Source organism: Lampetra planeri, chromosome 9 (assembly GCF_965212315.1).
Source record: "Lampetra planeri chromosome 9, kcLamPlan1.2.h2, whole genome shotgun sequence".
Classification (NCBI taxonomy): Eukaryota; Metazoa; Chordata; class Hyperoartia; order Petromyzontiformes; family Petromyzontidae; genus Lampetra; species Lampetra planeri.
The window spans coordinates 6,310,538-6,330,609 of record NC_136115.1 but is presented as its reverse complement, the minus strand read 5'-3'; the positions used below and the strand labels follow the sequence as shown (position 1 = coordinate 6,330,609).

Here is a 20,072-nt window from a genome sequence, read left to right as displayed (position 1 = left end):
ACCCATGCAATGTATTGCACTCAGCAAATGTAACGCTACTCAGAGCGACATACAGCAGCAGGAAAATTATTTGGATTTAAGGGTTACAGCTTTAGCCAAGCACTTTATAACATGAATTTACTTTCTCAGAGGTGTTTTCTTGTAAATCAAAAGTATACTATGCAGAGGCTACTTTTTCACGTAGCTGGAGGCGTTTGTCTACTTCCCATGCACTACTCATTCTCATGTCTCGTTTAAACTGTTTAAACTTAAATAAACTCTACAGGGCAGTGCAGCTTTCTGGGTAGAAACATAATCAAATAGACCACCTTCTGTTCTGTATCGCCACATCAGAAACAAAGTATCTAATAGTCTATCAACTACTGTATTCTCCTTGTAGGCTTAAAGCAGCATGTGTTCAAATGCCAGCAGGGAAAAACTTGTGCATAGTTTGAATGTTTAAGCAAATGCCACGACGTGAGTCTAGAAGGACAGTAGACTAAGGCCAATAATCTAAAACATACTTTACTTGCACATGGAAACACCAAATGGTTACTTTTGAAATATACTGCATAAACATCCATTATATAACAAAGTGTAGATTTTTTTTATGGCTGGGCTACTATAACTCTTTGATGTGTTTCCAAGTTGTACTGAGTGTCGTTCCAAAAGAAAGCTCCCAGCAAGTGGAGTGAAACGTCGGATATCATGCCAAGCAAGACGCAATACAACACAAGACCTATCCATTCTATAAACCTATCGGCATCATAATCCTATTTTCAGGTATTAGCAATGAGCAACGGCTGAGGAAAGTCGATTTTAAAATGACATAGTTGTTATGGACCCGAATGTTGTTGGTACCTAAAAAAAGTTTTTCAGCGATAATCATCAAGGTAAGGCAGCAACATAATCTGGCAAAATGATAATCACCATATAACAGCACACAGCATTATACAAACCAACAATGTCTTAATGAGAAGGCAAGATTACTGTCCACTTAAGCCAGTGACAAAGTGTTCTTCAGGTTGCTCTGTGGAAACAACAAATCTATTTCCTGCCTTTAGCCCAGTGACGACAGCCCAACCTCAAACCCAAAATGCTACACAGGAATGTGTGCTGGGGTATCCGGCAGAGGTGGGACAAAGTCATTGTTATGCAAGTCCAAGTCGAGTCGCAAGTCATCAAATTCATGACTCGAGTCTGACTCGAGTCCAAGTCACATGACTCGAGTCCACACTTCTGGTATCCGGTCAGGGTCACATCTCAATGCCTTTGAAATCTCAGGGATGCAGGCAACTATGCGTACAATGAAAGGTCGTCAACATAACAAGTAATCAATAGAAACAAAAATGCTTAGTTTTTGGAGGTGCACTGCAAAGAGATTAAGGCCCCATATTTAACAATGTCTTTCTTCTTGTGACCAATAACGCGACACAGCTTGGCAGAACAAAGATATGTTTTCGCACAAAGAAGTCATGGAATCGAAGCAACCCACAACTATATATTCTTGCCAGCAGCACTATTTGTGCTTTCTCAAAAGAAATGAATAAATAATGCCAAAAAAATGACACATTTTACAAATGTACACTGCACTTGAATTGACCTCGACTCGACACTCAAAGTGCCTCGCACTACTCAAGAGAAAGCCACATGAGGAGACCCTCGTGGCCCAAATGGGAGGTTGTCATGGCAGCTTTTGTACTTTTGGGAGATCGCAATTCAGCAGGTGACCCTGAAAAGTGCCGGGTTCAGAAGAATATTTAAACACATTCCTGCGGAGGGAGCTGGTAGGAACGTTGGGTTGCTCGGTCAATGGCCAGGGTCAACGGCGGCGTGGTGTATTCCGCAAATATGGCCGACTGTGAGGGCGGGCACAAGCCGGCGTGAGTAGGTTAAACGTTGAGTTTTATAAGGGCACCACGGGGTGACCAGCCCCTCCCCACCCAGCCCCACCCCTCCCACTCCCCACCCAGCCCCACCCTCCCCACCCAGCCCCTCCCCACCTTCCCCACCCAGCCCCTCCCCACCCTCCCCACCCAGCCCCTCCCCACCCTCCCCTATCCACCCAGCCCCACCCCTCCCATTTTTGGATGCACGACGGACGGACGGACACAATAATCCCCTGTGGGCTGGTGGAACCAGGTGGTTCCTACCAGTACTACCGTGTATATAGTGCAGCATTTAATTGCAAGGCTCGCTTGAGATTGTAGCCAGCGATGCGTACGCAATGTAAAGGCTCATATGTCAGAGCTGTAAATTGTGTCAGGCGTTGGGAATTCACGGCTCGCAAGCCTCGACGTGAAGATATAAAGGATGCTGATCGCCTCCCCCACCACACAAAATAACAATGTCAAGCCAAAGATGTGCAACTATAGTCTTATTTAATATGACGTACCACCATGTATGGCCAATTGTCTTGAATGAAACCAAATACCGATCAACTTAAAGGTGGTCCTAAACATAGCTAAATAACCCTGGTTTATGTCATTCGCTACCACACGATGGCACTGTTTACCAACTCAGCTCAACCTCATTTTCAGCATGGAAGAGTAGGCCATAAATACCCTCTAACAAGGCTCTCTAGACCTCTCTCTCGTGAACCCTTTCCACCAGCAGTAGCGTGAGCAAGTCCAGTAATTACCGGGCTGCACTTTAAACCTTCACTCTTTCAGTGACTCAGACACATGCACAAGTCACATATTCCACCATTGTAAGCGTACAGCAACCCTGGGGATGGGAATCGTAGATTTCGTCAAAGAAGCCTTATCGCATGGCCTAACATGACGCGCAATTTAAAATGAAACGAGCAAACGTAATACATACAACAGCATGTTCATGGCTGTATATAAAAAAAAAAGTCGAAAATATTCCCCCCGTGACTGGCTGCTGACCCCCTCTGCATAGAGCCTCATTGTTCATCAGTGCTCCGGGACGCGGTGGTTGGTTTTCCCTTCTCTCAGTCCATACCCCAGTGTGATGCATAAAGAAAGATTTTAGATTTCCCTTAAAAAATAACGAACCACCCAGCCACCCCGAGATACGCTGGATTTTTCCCGTACGCCGAGTTACAGAGACCACTCCCATTACAAGAGCATTGCACACTGCTATGTTTGCAATAGCATAGGACGTTGGTGAAAAACAGAGCAAATGGTCACAGCGCCGTCTTTTGACAGTAGGAAGGATTACACCGTGGGATGTTTCCTTATCTTCATGTGTCACGAAATGTAACGAAAATTACAAATATCTCTGCAACGACATTTTTTTCTGAAATGTCTAGGCGGTGAGAAAAAAAAATGACAACCGTGCTTTGCGTAATCTGAAATAGCAGTCAATGAAGACAAACAAACAAAAAGACCAAGGGGTGAGTAAAATGACGGGCAAAAAAGGCAAGTCCAGGGTTTGATAAGAGAAGTAAACAAGCAAATGTCACAGATACCTTCTGGATTAAGGCGCGAAACAAATTCAGAGAAGACATACGTGGGTCTGTAGGGATTCTCCTCTACAAGACGGTGGGGGGATGCAGAGGGATGGAGAGAAGGAAGAAAAACAGGGAAACGCGGCCGACAACACAAAGGGATGTGGAAAAAGGACTGCAAAGCCAAACTAAAATATTGCAAAATAAACAGCAAAGATCGTGCAGTGTCAATAATGTTCATATGAAACAGGTAAAATGTGATGTAGGGGTTGGGTAAAGCGAAGACTAACTTTTTTGTTGCCTAAAGGTAAAACAAAATAAGTGAAATAAGTTTATTTTACCACTGATTAGGGACTGACATTCCTATGCTATTCGATTTGGAAAGTTGAAATGAAAATTTCATATCTCTATAGGATGAAAAGCTCGCCCTGGATATATACTTTCAAATGCACAGATATATAAAGATGATATTGTAATACATGCTTTTTATTATTATGAAGTAAAAAGCAAATTACACAACACCTTACAAAATATGCCCGTCTTAAATGTGAATTCGTTTTATAATTAATCATAACTTACTGAAACATGTTTAAAAGTATACTTTGAAAACTTTAGGGAATACTTGGAATACATTATGCTTAACAATAAGATTAATAAACCACGGGCTTATTCTATGCAAGTGTGTCTACAGAGGATGGACAATGAACTCCTGAATATGCACATATAGGCAAGCAAACAGATGCTGATATGTATAAGCGAGAAAAGTAAATTGTCCAAATGTTCTATGAGATACAGTTGTGCGAAAGCAAATCAATGTAAATCAAAAATATACATACTTACCCCAAAACTGTAATTTTAAAGTTAGTGGGTTCAGATTAATGACATGCTTTTTGTTTGTGTTAGTGTCAATCAGTAGATCTCAAACTCTTCTAATTAGTGGCTCTGCATGGTATAACATTTCATGATTGGTAGTCAACAAAACCATGCAATATGTAATTGTTAATTACCTATGTTTTCGTTTAAAAGATAAATGCTAGATATTTGATATGCACTATATAGCATAACATATTATGGCCATGCCCAAGAAGAGTAAGGAATTTGGAAACTGTTCGTGAGGTTAAAATATATGCAGCCAATTTATATGTGCGAGTAGGGATGATGGTTTTATACTATGTTGCATACATTTCTATTCTTACGGGCAGACCAAAGAGGTCATCAATTCAAGTCTTCTCAGATCACTCAGGCATAGCTTGTAGCATGGAGTGGTAGAACAATAATGGCATTTGTCTTGTGACATGTGCCATGTACTGTACATTAACATCTACACATTATGTCACATGACAAAATGTTACTCAACACTTTGCAAAACCGCAGGCTATGATTTAAAAAAAGATACACCTTTAAAAACAATCGGACGCATTCACTAATATATACAGTAACGTTACGCAAGAAGTAATTTCATTACAAAAATAATTCTGCAAGCTAAATATGCATTTTATGAAGATGGTACAGAGTAATTCAATGGGCATAAAAACTTCAGTTTATTTTTTATAAAGCACAATGGCTTGCGTCACTAAGATCTCGTTTATTAAGCATGCAATTACCTGTGGATCTGTCTGTATTAGTAAGCATTTAGTGGCAACACACACAGAATGTGTTCACAGAAGATACTCAAAGCCCTTATATGCTTCTCCACTTTAGCATTCTGAATGTTTGGACAATCTTTTGCCACAGTTGGGAGTTATTCACATATGGTTTTATATGTATAATTTTGTGAGATTTGTAGTTATTTTTTTAGTGCCTGGAATATAATTTGGGACACAATGAACTAGTCGTGTTATTATGAGCTGTTACCCAACTCTGTAGCAAAAGGCAAGATACCTGATACAAAGATAACGAGCAGCACACACTATTACATTACAGTGGTGACAACTCGCCACTATGATTGAGCAATGAGTATCTTGGCTCATGAATGAGCTAAACATAGGCACAATATATTGAACTGTAGGCAGAACTAATGAAAAACCAAAAAAATCAAATCATCACCACAGTAATAACAAAACAAAATCTCAACTATTTATTAGGATTGCTTGTAACCATCATGGTTAGCAGCTTCATATGTTGTGATATAATCCTGTTGTATTAAATGACATGTATTTATTCATTCTGTATTTACCAGGATTTCATGGAGATGTACGCATACATTACTACACGTCGTAAATTTTACCTTTAACAAAAGAAAAACAATAGACAAGCGTTGCTAAGGGTGGAATGGCCGATTTAATGTTCCGTTGCAGACATGTGGGCTCAGGGATAACGTGCTGGTAATGCGCAATCAAGTAGGCAGGGCATTTAAAACAACGACCCTGAGTCTCAGATGCATGCCTGGTGCATTGAAACCCAGCCTAGCATGGTGTTGGCAAACGAATGTAAGACACCTTAAATTCAATAAAAGTATAAACTAAGCACTTTATATGTTAATTTTACGAAGAATATTAATGTTAATTCTGAGCCAAAATTGCCTCTCCGTCATTAAGATAAGACTCGTATAACGAGACTGATTCATCGTCCCCATTGCTTTTTGATTGAAATCGAGCATTTAAATACTGCCAAGAACCTGACCATTAATCACCTTGTTGTTTTATAATCCCATTATTGTTTTTTAATCTCTTCACCTCACGTAGTAACAAAGGTATTATTCAAAAGTTCTGCGTACAGTTTAACTTGTGAATTTGCCCAGTGGAACACTGCTTGCACACCGAGCTGGGTCAGGGTTAGACTTCAAGGGTCCCTTGCTGCTACTGCACACCAGCCAAATGCTGCTGTACCTGGGTCAGGAGGCTTTTCTGTGCCCTCTGGAAAAATGTATGTGGGTTTGTATGCATTTAGTTCTGCAGACATGGACGACAGCGGGTAAAGCGGTGAGGGGGGCATTGAGTGCAGTTTGGTTGGGGTGGAGGGATAGTGGAGGGTGGGAGGGAGGGAGGGAAAGTTGGGAGCGAAAATGAATAAGCAAACAGGTCGGTGGGAGTGCAGGACACGCGGGGAAGAGTAAGGCAGCAACGTGGGCACGAGACTGAAAAAAGCACACTGGACGTGCCACTATAAACATCGCCAGGACATTAACCACGAGGTATGAACAACAATAATTGTTACGCCTCAAACATCATGAGGATGTTTTTTTTATTTAATAGTTTATACAAAGTCGGAGTGTGTATGGACCAGCCAAATCATGTCACATACAACATTTAATTTATAATAAGTTCCACAACTTTACGATTTATTGTTATGGGGTAAAAGTTAATTACGTGTGATGATAGAATGTGCTGATTAACAAGAGAAAAGGTAGCCTGTTTACATTAACAGAATAATGCACTGTAGCCCAGTCAGGCAAACATGCACCTGAAGAAAGAGATGTTAAACTGCCATGGCAATAGTTTTTTATTTCCAATCAAATTATTTGTTATTCATGATGTCAATTAGATATTACATGATCATAGCATGGCGAGCATGTATGCATGAATAACAATACTTGAGTTTATGAAGTGTAATCATGAGAATGTATAATTTCCATTATTGGCATGTGTTCAGCCAAACTTCAGTGTCGATCACAGTATCATATTTAGGCAATAAAACTTGCTTATGAAAATAAAGTACAATCCAGCTGTCTGAAATTATCTTACATTGCGTAAATATATTTATACATGCCAAACCACCCCCCAATGCGAAACAAACCAAATTAAATTCCTTTTAGATATGGACCATTCACTGCAACGAGAAAGGGCCAGATGGCTTCACACAGAATGGCTGCCAGTACCTTGACAGTGACTGTGTTGGGCTCTCTCTTCAGGGAAGCGATAGGTAGGCAGGTAGGGATTGCAGTCGGAAGGTTCTGCCAGGAAGCAGAAGCAGGACAGTAGGGAGAGGGGACGGGGAAAATAAAAGAGAGGGCATGAAGAGGACAAGGAAAGGGCAGGGAAAACACCGAGGAGAGGTAGGAGAAAGGCTTGGAGAGGGCTGAAAAAAACTATGGGAAAGGTCAAGGAAATATCCATTAAAAGACAAGGTAAGGTTTGGGAAAGGTGAGTGAAATGGCTACAAAGGATAACCAAATGACCTTACATAAGCCCAGTATGCAGCATGTGAACTAGGAAACGGTTTGACACACATAATTACAACTAGGCACATATTATACAGGGACAACATGTAGTATCTCTGCAGGGCTTTTAAAAGTACTATAGAGGTGATTCAAGACAATGACAGAAATAATTTCAAATCACGGATAGTTGTAAAAAAGCAAAAGCTAATTACCCTCTGCTTGAGAATGTTTTCATGGTGGAAGTGTAGTATGTTAAGTACACTACATCTTAGCGTTCTAAATTTTAACCAAAGAATAAGGTGGTAACGGTCACTCACTGAACGGCATGGGCATAGGATGAGTGCATATAAAGTTATTTTGGTTTGCAGGCAACTCAGCTTTAAGAGTAAGGAGAATTGAACGGAGCTGATGGAACGCTGCTCAGATAAATGAGTGTGCATAAGAAAAAAAGCCAGAATGACACGCAGATAATTCATGTAACTCAATTAAAAAAGTGAACTGAAATCATAGAACAACAAAAGTATCTTAAGGTGCATTATTTGGGCTATGAAATTCCAACACTCCAATATACATCAAGTCGTAATTACTTCCGATGTTGTTTTATCTTTGTTTATTAACTTCAAAGCCACAACTAACACCCCTGGCAGGTCAAAGAAAAAATGTTGAGCCTGGATATGTTTTTAAAAGTTATATTTCACTGGCACAGATGTCATCAAAAGATGCAAAGTTTCAATGTAAGTTAGACCTTCGCACGACTTGTTGCAGCTGTAACATGGGATAAAGTTAGCAACGGTTAGAATTTGAAACGTATCTTGGTAAACCATTATGTATTATCTCCTGTCAATGAAAATGCTTAAGAGTACATGATATTTTGATTTAAAGCTTTTGTGACTGCAGGGATTCATATTCTTGGTTCTTTCGGTAAAGTCACGTAGAAGGGAAATAATAAAATAATCTAAATATAAAACAATATGTAAAATAATATAAATATAAAACAATAGATAAAATAAATAATATTTTCTAATATTTTATTATTTCCCTTCTACGTGACTTTACCGAAAGAACCAAGAATAGTACATGATATGTAGTACAACAGCCATATTGACTATTCTTAATTTATGATATCAGCATAACATCAGTGGTCAACATTGTGCAATACTGTAAAAGGTAAAGGTGTAGGCCTGCAACTGCTTGCCCTTGCCACTGCTGGCGAAAGAGCCTCCACTAGAAAAAGCGACAGTCTCCCTAGAGGATATTTAACCTACTCTTCCACACTGTCCAGGTATCTCAGAATAGTTGGGAGTACTCACACTTAACCCACCACACACAACCTGCTGATCGACTCACTGAGGCATATACATTCATGCTGCGAGGTGGACAGAGATTTAAGAAACTTGTCCATTGTTTCAAAAGCCACGCAATGGAGAATTAACTCGTGACCTCTGGATTGCAAGTTCAGTGCGCTAACCATTGCACCAAGGCACATCGAGTTAAGATTTGAGATTGTGTATATCACACTTACCTTTGTTCACCTTGTGGATCTGATTGAACATAGTTTTGTACCAGTCCTTTGGCCGGTCTGTGCTCTGCAATGACAACATTTAGCAGTGCAAAAGGGCATGTCAGTAGAATACTCTATTGATCAATTTATTCTCCAACAAAATTAAACATCCAAGTAATGTAAATAATGATAGGTGTACAGCACAACCGAGAAAACAACACGTTGTTAAAAGCACTGGCGATGATAATGCCATCTGTAATGGTGCGCAAGTGTGTACAAACAACGTAACCAGAAACACGCAAGCCGATACAGAATAAGCAAGCAATGATGACAACGATGCCATCAAAAAATATACTACACAAGTGCGGGCGTGTAAACGTAAGCAGAAGCGCTCCCTTGATGGCGAACGGATAAGCAAGCAATATTCAAGCAACGGTCACGACGACGCCGCCGCCGCCGCTAACTTGAATAGAAACACGTTCGCAAGCCAACGATCGAACCGGCGTTGTGCGTGCCCATGGCCACAGCCACGGCCCTCACAGTGAGAGGAATGCCGGCCTCGTCCACGCCACCAATGCCGGGGAAGTCCGGCGGCCGGATGACGCGCACCGAGGGCCGGCCGTCGGCCACCCAGCGCTCCCCGTCCGCGTAGCGCTCGTAGGCACGGCGGTCGTGCGGGTGCTCGCCCGCCCGCTCTCCCGTCTGACCCGCCGCGTCCGGCACGGGTGAAGGCGTGGGAGTAGGGGAGGACGCGTCTGCGTCGGAAAAAATGCGCGGCTTCCATCAACACAGGCCGCCCACCGCGGGGAGACTCGGGCACATGCGCGCGCAGCACTCAACACTCCACAGCAAGGTGCCTCCGAACAGTGCAGCTGTGCGCACAGGCTAAGTTAACTTTGACTCGTCACACGCTGCTGGCACGTTTTACTCCGGAACTTTCGGTCACAGAGACTAAGTATGTTTGAAAACATAACGCCTCTGATCTGTGCTGATGCGATGAACCAATATTGCAGATCCTATAGCCACGATCTTGCTCCACTTATCCACCAGGGGGGAAAAAAATGCGGATAATCGTATGAGGAATAAGGTTACGTAAATAGGAGTATTTTGTGGGCCCTATAACTCCCATGCATAATGGGAGTCGGGGTGAGAGGTGCGCAGATATTAAGAGATGTTGTACAATAGTTGAGCTGACACTAAATGAGGCAACGAGTGTGGAATATTTGCTGTGCAGCTTTTTATTTTGAGCTAGGATCTTGTGGTGAGGTGGCAACAGGCAGCTTAACCATGACAACAGGCAGCTTAACCATGATAAATTTTAAGTTTGCTATTTGCATGCCTGTCAACCCATTCGGTTTACCCATATTCTTGTGCAGGGAAATTCAGTTTTCAGGTCCATACGGTGCACAGCCGTTGCGATACGGGCAACAAAAATTTTTCTCTATATGTTTGTGTTTCTCCCTTGTGATGGGACTTTGTAGGAAGAACGTTGGCATTTATAAGGGCACGGGGTGACCAATAAGGTCTGAATTGATCTGTAATAAGATTGGCACTGGTAAGGAGTTGACAGGTATATATTTCAATAATATAAAAAATACACTAAAAGTGAATAGGCCACTTGAGTTAATAGGCACATTTGAAACTGTGACATGGAAATATGCGATATGGAAAAGGACTCGGGCCTCATACGATGTACGGCATTATATACCTGCCAAGACAACCAGTGTAAGCGGTTGGATCCCAATTTCTAATCCTTTTACTGCATATGATGTGTTTTGTAGCTGTGCAGATTTTTCTAATTTTAAAAGTAGAAGTTGAGAGATTTTTAGTTTCAAAATTTATATCCAGTAAACGGGCGTTCGAAAACAGCCAGACGACTGATTAAATTGGCAGAGTTGGCAAATATTAAGTGAGTGTGCATGATTTATATAGAGGATAACCACGAAATAACGGAGCCAAATCCCCACTGGGCGTCATTGGCCTTGGAAACATGTGCTGAAATGAATCAGTTAACTTTGATCTGTTACTTTCTTAGTTAATGAGTGTAACTACTCTGTATGTACTTGTTTTTCAATTTAATGAATTAATATCTACACTGTCGATTTACTAGATAACAGGCAAGCTACTTGCAAGAGTTACACAACAAAAACCTTCCCCTTTTCTGAAATGTTAAAAACCGTACAAGCTTTTATGTAACATCCAGCAATGGATGGCTGATAATTAAAATAAATTACATTAGAATATACATTTTCAAATGTGTCTCATGAATTTGCTTTGAAAGTATCTAGTTTTTGGGAAATGAAATGCATTTAACGCTATTTATTTACATAACACGAGGAAAATGCAACAACAACAACCACAAGCTGCAATGAAGAACACATTAGTTGTCACACAAAATACATGTGAAAACGCATTTCAGTCACCACACAACTTGGATTGATCACCATAAATATTTTAAGACAATTGTTCTCCTTGGAGACATCCAGCTTTGAGCGAGAGTATTTGAAGTGACCAAACCATGTGCTCACACGGCAAGAAGGAAAGTAGTGCCACGAGGAAAGAAAAGGGACAGATCCAGTAGCAGCTCCTGCCTCCAGGTTGAGGAGAAAACAACAAAGTCCACCTCGAGTTTTCTTGTCACGTGCAAGTGGACTAATTGATGATTGGAACATCAGGGCAGAGTGTGGTGATAAAGCACCAGCACCGGGCTCCTGGGAAACACCATGGGCTGCATGCACCCGTCTGGTGGAGAAAGTGGCGGTGAAGCCACTGCCAACGCATTTCACTTTCACATTGAATCCACCTGCACACACGTTATAACCTGACACTGGAGAACCCTCGGCAGATGTTGTTGCTTTTTCTCAAGCGCGAGCCACGGAACACCACTAACCGTGGGATGCTTTGGTACTGCTCAGTCAAGCAATCCCCCCTCCACCCAACTATCCCATGTTCAAAGAGAACAATGAAAGGGCACATTCTCAAGGCTAAAAGATCCTGCATAACACTGATGTCCTTTTGGCATCTCTAAAAATAGGTGTGGTTTGCCTGGCGCAAGTAGAATGAGGCAGGCATGACGTATTATTGCGCCATTCCAAAATGCCACTGTACCTGTCTGTTGAACACAGCTTCTGAGTGCATCTAAAGGCACCTCAAGGTGGAACATTTGAGCTACTGTATTTATAATTGAGCGTTTTTAAGCCTCAACTTGAAGGCCGATGGAGTGCAATATCATCATCACTAATCTACTTTACAAAAGAACAATTGCCAGATGTAATGTACCAAATATATAAAACATTCAGAATGCTAAACATCCCAAGCATTAACATTACATTAACTTATATAATGAACAAAACAACTTAGTATGGATTTAAAATTATGTTATATTCATTTATACAGTTTCTCAGTGCAAAATAACAAAATAAGAAATTAAGTATTCCAATTTAACTGAACAATCGTTTGTTTCAAAGAAACTAACATGGCATTCAGCCATTCCGTCATTAAACTGGCATTATACACGTGTGCAGGTCAAGTGGCTAAAAGTGCACCACACTCTGAAAGCAACCCTCTGTGTAGCTGCACAGCAAGCATGCGGGGAACTGCAGGGTTAAGGAATAAGACTGGAACTCTCCTGGGAAGAAATTACCCCATGGATCGACAGAATCCACCATAGCAGGTCTCCCAGGCCACACGGTAGGGTTGTCACCTTTGAGGTATACAATAACCAGGACATATCATTGAATAAAAAAAAGAAATGGGAATTGTAATTACTGATTTACCAGGACGGCTACCGGTTTACCTTAAAAGTTGTCCTTCCCCCGCACCTCCGATTAGCACGGTTGGCTACGTATGGTGCGAAAGAAGCTCAACATACATACACGAGAACATTTGGATTTTCCTGGGGATACCAGTAGAGGTGGCAACCCTACCACACACATTAATAGATTTCTACTAAAATTTGATTAAGAAACATAAGTGGTACAAACATTAAACCCAAATTCCCATTATAACTTAGCTTCACAATTAGTGTATATACCAGTGGATTCTGGGAGGCCTGATCCAGGTCAGGGATTTCACGCAGGAGCGATAACCTCTTTGCCAAGGGATGGCCTTACCAGCCTGGGCCTACCTGACAGCCTACTCAGCCGTTTTTGCTGCTCTGGGCGTGAAAGCAAAGTTCAAGAGTGAAACACAAAACGCACAGGGGACAAAACAACGTCGTTAGTCGAGATACAACAGGCAAACATAACAACAGTTAATTCAATGTGGTACGTTTCCACGTGAAAATAAATGTTATGAGAAAATACATTGGGAGAATACTGTAGTAAATGAGCAACTAATGCAATTGAAAATTTGCTTTAGTGCCAAATATTGACTTGTTTTTTTATCATGCATTAAATAGAGTAATATACTGCACCAACGTTCACAAAAATCAATGCGTCTTTCATGAACTGTGAAGCCATGCAAGTCTTTTATTTTCTTTGAACCCATCTACGTGACTTTACCGAAAGATCCAAATAATATATTTTAACACTGTTTATACTGTTTTTGAAAATATTATTTTAATTAAATATCTTTGCTGATTAAACAACTATTGGACATGTTCACATTTGATCGTTAAACCTGCTTATTATTGATTGTAACCGATTGCATGAACTGTATACACCTCTGCTATGTGTGAATGTCCGAAGAACACAGTACCGAATGCGACATTTACTGCCACATTACTTAATTCTTGTGCAGTGTCTTGATCATGCACTATCTGTGCCAACTGTGATGGCACATGGCCTTAAGAGTAACTGCGTGTCAGACGTTCATCCTAGCAATACACATATGCGAATACCAAAACCCATGACAGATGGTTTATTTTAAACTAGGGTTAGGGTTTCACTCCACACGATGGTATATACAGTTGCTTTGTGCAGTATCCACAGTCCTTCTCTTGTACTGCTGTATATTCAAGTCATTCAGCGGTGAATGATGATATGGGCTATACACTAAATGTACATTTACCCTACATGAAGCGTAATGCTACGCAGTCCTTTATGTACAGAGTTTGTGCTCAACAATGAGGCCCAATGATGTATGCAATCTTGAAAATAAGAGGACGGTCCACGACCACAAATTACATTATTCACTTATAACATTAAGAGTCAGGGGAACAGATTTTGTAAACAATCACATGCACATATATATATTGCATATGTAAAACTAATTATTTAAATATTATCTAATCTATGCAGCCACTTTGACAGAATAAAAGATCTTGCTATTTCTAAGAGGGTGTTGTGTAGAAGCATGAGTCGCAAAATAGTGATATGTTATAATTGTTATATATTATTCCAAAATAAATACAAAAGGCATGTGCCTAAGTCTCAAAAATGTGTATAGTCTGGAGTAGTTTTAATATTAGGGGGCAACGTTGCTATGCGGTTTTAACTAATTAGGTAATTTGCAAATAATTTGAACATTTAGACCGTGACGCTGGCACACATCCCCGTTAACTCCTTGCATGCCTTTCATGCATCGCAAAAAAAGTGTCAAGCAAATTCAACAAACGTCGGCATTCCTCCGCATCCAGGCCCCCTCCCCCCCGCGAAGCTATTCCCGCGACCCATCCCTCCCATACGCACCTCCCATCAGGCGATTGTGCTGCAGCAGCACGATGGTGGGGTTGACGGCCATGGTGGACGGGTAGGCAGAAGCGCGGCCCGTCGGCGAGAAGGAGCGCTGCGAGTCGCTGTCGGAGCCTGGGGGATGCCCCGCGGAGAGCGTGCCGGTAGGGTCGCCGTCCGTCGCGGAGGCTCCATCGGGTCCCGAGGACGATCCCACGCTGCCGTTGACGACGGTCTGCCGGGCACCGACGAGGCACAGCTGCACTTTAAAACGCTTTCAATCGGCCCGCTGTGGTGGAAACCGCCCAATACATTGAGCGCAGTGCGCGTGGGTAGGACAGCGGTTGAGTCTCACTTCCAATCACGAGGTCTGGATTGGTGCTAAGGTCAAACTCTTTGACGTGTTCTCGGGTTCTTGTGCTCGTGTGTTGTACGGCACACGGTAGAACCCAGAAAATATGTCAAGAGAGTTACCAAAGCACAAGTGTAAAAACCCAAGCAGTGGCGGTTAACTAATTTACTAAAACCTTTGAGAGGAATAAAACTGCATTGAGCGATTCAAATTCATCCTATAATAAATGTACTTCTTTGAATGTATGTGATAGAAATATGTGATATTATACCGTATGCCTCATGCGGTGACTAGTACAGTTTAATGTGAGGTAGTGTTCTGCAAACAGAAATGAAGAATGCTTGAAAATGGTAATGCCATGCAGAAAGAAGTACTTAATTTTGACATAATTTTTACTCATTTAAAAATGAAATATCTTCATGTAAAACAGCCACATTACTGATGGACCTATGAAAAGTCCCATGCAGGGGAAAAAAGACGTGAACATAAATATTCACAAGGATGTAAATCAGCACAATAACACTCGAAGGAAGATATGAATACTTTGCCAAATGTGAAAGATGTCACAGGCCCTTTGATATGAATGACTGGTGCCGCGCAAAAATGGCTGTAATATTACCATAATGACATTAAGGATGCTATGCGGGATGGATTTTAATTACAATATATTACCAGCAATGCTGCGTGATGCCACATCTGCATCCGCGTTTTAATTTGCATTGCTTGGCTTTAAAATAGTTATATCCTTTTGTGAGCGCTACGACTCCCATCTGTATTGCGAGTTCACAAGCTAGATCATTTGATTTGATGTAAATATTATGTGACGAAATCAAATAATGCCCACAAGTAGATTTTGCATGTATTTAAATATTTGTGAATAATTTTCAGTCACAAAAGAAAACATCACATTGATCGAGCCTGCCAGTATCGTGCAAGAGTTACAATCGGATCACCGTAACTACATCTCGGCGGCATCAGTCATCATCACAGAACACTCCAGTCAGGCAGCAAAGCTGCTACCGTTGACAAAACGTCAATCATACGCTATTGCTATGAAAATGCAAGTGCTTGCAGCTATTGTGCACTTTAAATGGCTGAGTTTTGCCATGACTCTTCGCAAGGCACAGATTTAAATCATTATTTTTGCCAGAACCTTGAGTGATCATTCTTGCGAATGTGACAACTTAAATAGGGGAACGTTACTTTATTGCCCACCGTTCGCAAGGATATGACTGATGAGGACATGCGCATGGCATTTAAATTAGAACATGAAATCAATCCACAGAAAGAAATGAGAAAAAACAATATTCAAACATAAAAGCAATACTGCAGTGGACTCAGAAAAATAATACAACAAGCATATACAAAAGCATAAACGGAATGTCTTTCAGGAGAAAAAAAGAAATTAGTTTCCAATTAATGCACGTTTAAAGGGAAATGTGGAGATCATGAATCAGACATGCCAGCCTCAAAGCTGCTTAAACATGCATCCCATCTTTTTTCAAGCGGTGTTTTAGAAAATAAAGTAGTCCCGTAAACTTTTCATAATTACATCCGAAGATGTTGTGAGCAACTCTTCACATTCGTCTGGGGTTGTTGCCTGGTCGATGTCTGGTCTGCTGGAGGCTTGATCGTCTTGCACAGTCTTGCAGGACTGGCTTTGTTCCGCAAGGACGTCATCCCGCTCCACGGCTCCAGGTTGAAGGCGAGCGGGGTGCATCTCCAACTCAGGTGGCTCTGCAGACGAATGTTCTGGCTTTCCGTCTCTTGGCAAATGAACGGGGATGAAGTAATTGAGGTTCGGAAGATTCAAATCTTGCGGCTGAAGGTCAGACATGTTTTCTGTGATGGGCAGCGCTGGTGGAGGATTGCCAGCTGGCTCCATTTCCTCAGATGCTGTGTGCTCTGAGCTATAGGTTTGCTCAAAAGCGCTGCCTGGGTCATGTGTGGCATCTGTGCTCAGGCAGGATCCATCTTCAGGCTGTGGAACCCATTAAAAAGGATAAACACAGCTCCTGCGAGTTAGCATGCCTGCAATGGGTTAGAGCAATCTGGGTCTTATTATCACAAGGACTTCGTCTATTGTAAATATTAGGAAAGTATACTGACAGTCTTCACCAAATATCAGCACAGTACTTAAGCAAATTAAGCAAAATGCAGATTTGTGATGGTTCATATCATGAAGGAGCAAGAACATCTAATCATGCACATTTGTTTTCTTTTAAATGTCCAGTCTTACTACTGTATCTTCAATTTGTGATTTCTTAATGAACAGTGCTGTTCTTTACAAATTCGGTTGTATTAATAATGCATGGGATATATTTTTAAATAACATTAATCTATACTCCACTTACTGTTGTGTGTTCCGACTCCCGAATTAACATTCCAAACTCTCTTAGTGGTGGAAATTCCACAAATTAGCATTCCACTTTCCCTCATACATTTCCTATAACACAATCGTCAATAATGCTGCCTTACAAGGCAAGGTATATAATAGGTGACGATTCTGGCAATATCCCTCTTTCATAACACATACATAGAGCCCAGACCTCTCAAAACACACATATCTGTTTTTTTTTACATCACAACTAGAATGTAAAATATAACTCAAGCCCTAAAAACACATTCAATTGTGTACATGCCAGGTGTGTTGAGCAGTGTTAGCCTATTTCCATACAAATGTGAACTTAAATGCATATACAGTATCCTTGAGTTATGAAATTGCAAAACATCCCAAATGTCCCTGCATGGATGCGTGCGAATTTATACAGAAATGTACAAAAATGTATTTTCAAATTGAAAACATGATCTTTAACATTTCAAATTGAGTAAACAGAGCGACATTTCACTGGCAGAGACACAAATTGCTGGCGTTCCATCCCAGTTTTAAAGCATTGCCTCACTGACATTCCTTAGAAATTACAAATGTTTGGTACATTTGCTTCGTTCAAGTATGCAATTTATTATTTGGTGTTGGATGACTCCAAATTCCACCCCCTTTTCAAAGATGGATGTCGGGTTTGTGAGCGAGAGCGAAAACAAAGTGGACTCTTTTGATTTCAACAACAGAGCTCGAAAAAAACTCTGAATCAGACAGATAAGAGCCACCCCCCCCATGGTGAAAGTGAAGAGCAACCTGTTCATCACATGACCGACCACGTGCTTATACAGAAGCTGCGAAACCCTCTCTGCAATGCAACTCCCGATACTTTCGAATGGATTACCAAACTCAACATAAAGTAGAAATAATATTTAGCATATTTTTGTCCATTTGCATACGAAATTAAGAGAGTGCATCTTAAGTACAAGGCACAACAGGCTAAATGTCGTGACATCTACATCACCTCTTAGAAACAGCCACCACTCTCTCTTTCACCTTGAATAAGTCATTATATAATGCATTATATTTTTTGTACAATTTGGGGCATTCAATTATTAAGAAAAAACAGGTTTACTTATCGATCTACATCACTGCTGTTGATAGTTTGGCAATCACATGAAACTGAGGGATGTATGCATTGAACAAAGTGAAACAAGTTTCCACTTTGTTAAAACACTTTAGAACAGTTGATCATTTCTACACTAACAAAGCACTGTATTCTTTGGGTCTTTCGGCAAAGTCACGTGACTTTACGTAGATAGGTTCTTGACTTTTCCGAAAGACCCAAAGAATATGAATTCCTGCAGTCATGAAAAGCTTTAAGTCAAGATTTAACAATGCACTGCTCTCCAAGTAGTGTACAGTATTCTGTAATTAACAGTAACTAGAATGTTACGATGTATGGCCTTGTGTCGTTCGGTACACATTGATTTTATCTTACAATACTTCATCATCCCACTAAGATGTTGTATGCTTTACAGAGCACCGTTCATTTGCACACTTTGTTCTTAAGACTTTAATGCGTGAGAGGAGCAAGCTGCATTCAAAACAAAAAGACCGTGCACAAGCGGCTAAGATCCAGTGGCTCTTAGGGAGACCTCGTCCTTTAATTGCTTCCTATTGGCTTAATTAGTGGTCCTTTCCTTCCACTGAAATTTCCTGTTTATCCTACTTGTATCCCAGGGAGTATCTCATTAAACATCGCACTCATCGCAAACTGATTATCCTAAATGCCATAATACAATGGAGGAATGCAGATCCAATCACAGCCGAAAAGCATAAACAAAATCCAACAGCATTGACACGTATAGTTTCTTTTGAACAAAAATTTAAAGTTACAAGACTTCACCATTTAGTTGAAAACGTTTTCGTAGATAATTATCTAGGCAATTCTTGATCTTTTTATGCAAGTGTCAGAGTTCAAATGTTCCCCTTGCATTACTCAAAATACAAAAGCGAATGTAAAATGTTGTTGTGAAACTATTTTTCAATTTCAACTGTTAAAAATTCATCGGGCCTGAAATGGTGTAGCTGTGTATCCGAAACCAAAAACAGAGTGTTTAAAACAAAACATGTTTCAACGGTCATATCCGTACATAATATGTCAAAGGGTTTCCACTGACAGATTCACCTCTGTTTGGAATAGCTCAGGTTTAATTTGGCACACCTGCGGTTGGACATATTTTCCGACTTATCACGTACACGGCAGATGTGCCGTGTTTCATATGACAATCATAAATATGGTTTATGGTACAAGGGAACACAAAATAGACATATACAAATACTTACGTGTGCTCACGTAAACACCCATTCTCAAGAGTACATTCCGAGAACCATATATGTCTTTGCAACAAATGAGCTTTTCTTAGTTAAAAAACACAAACCCACCCTTGCACAATATTGTATATGAACATCCCTCGTGTCAATCTGCCGCTTGATGAGGGCTTCTCCATGCCTCCCAGGTCACTGGAGAGGTAAATTAACGGGACTTCACCATGTCGGTCAAGCAATGTTATAGGTGCGGGCCCTCTGTACCTGCGTGTGTTTTTTCTCGGTCGTGACGAGGCTGGGTTTCACACTGCGGAATCCCTTGGACACCAGGGGCGATGAAGATGCGTCTCCATTCACGGGGCCGATGTCAGCATTCTCACCCGGTGGGGATGATGCAGCCTCAGATACTGTGTGCACATATACGTACGCAAACTCCGGTCATCCTCAAAGCGGCTTTTGGCTT

General features: G+C 41.1%; 1 protein-coding gene across 17 annotated transcripts in view; it reads right to left on the bottom strand.

The window, feature by feature from the left end:
* SORBS1 (sorbin and SH3 domain containing 1) overlaps positions 1–20,072 on the bottom strand; it is a 134,543-nt gene that overhangs the window by 52,853 nt on the left and 61,618 nt on the right. For 10 of the 17 annotated variants that reach the window (XM_078597500.1, XM_078597504.1, XM_078597509.1 and 7 more), the window contains 8 exons: positions 19,874–20,016; positions 16,511–16,939; positions 14,625–14,841; positions 13,121–13,150; positions 9,535–9,749; positions 9,016–9,079; positions 7,212–7,286; positions 3,416–3,478 (listed from right to left, as the gene is read on the bottom strand). In XM_078597500.1, the coding sequence (XP_078453626.1) occupies positions 3,416–3,478; positions 7,212–7,286; positions 9,016–9,079; positions 9,535–9,749; positions 13,121–13,150; positions 14,625–14,841; positions 16,511–16,939; positions 19,874–20,016 (1,236 nt within the window). The remainder of the gene's footprint in view (positions 1–3,415; positions 3,479–7,211; positions 7,287–9,015; positions 9,080–9,534; positions 9,750–13,120; positions 13,151–14,624; positions 14,842–16,510; positions 16,940–19,873; positions 20,017–20,072) is intronic. The other 7 variants (XM_078597503.1, XM_078597505.1, XM_078597506.1 and 4 more) reach the window with 5 other exon arrangements.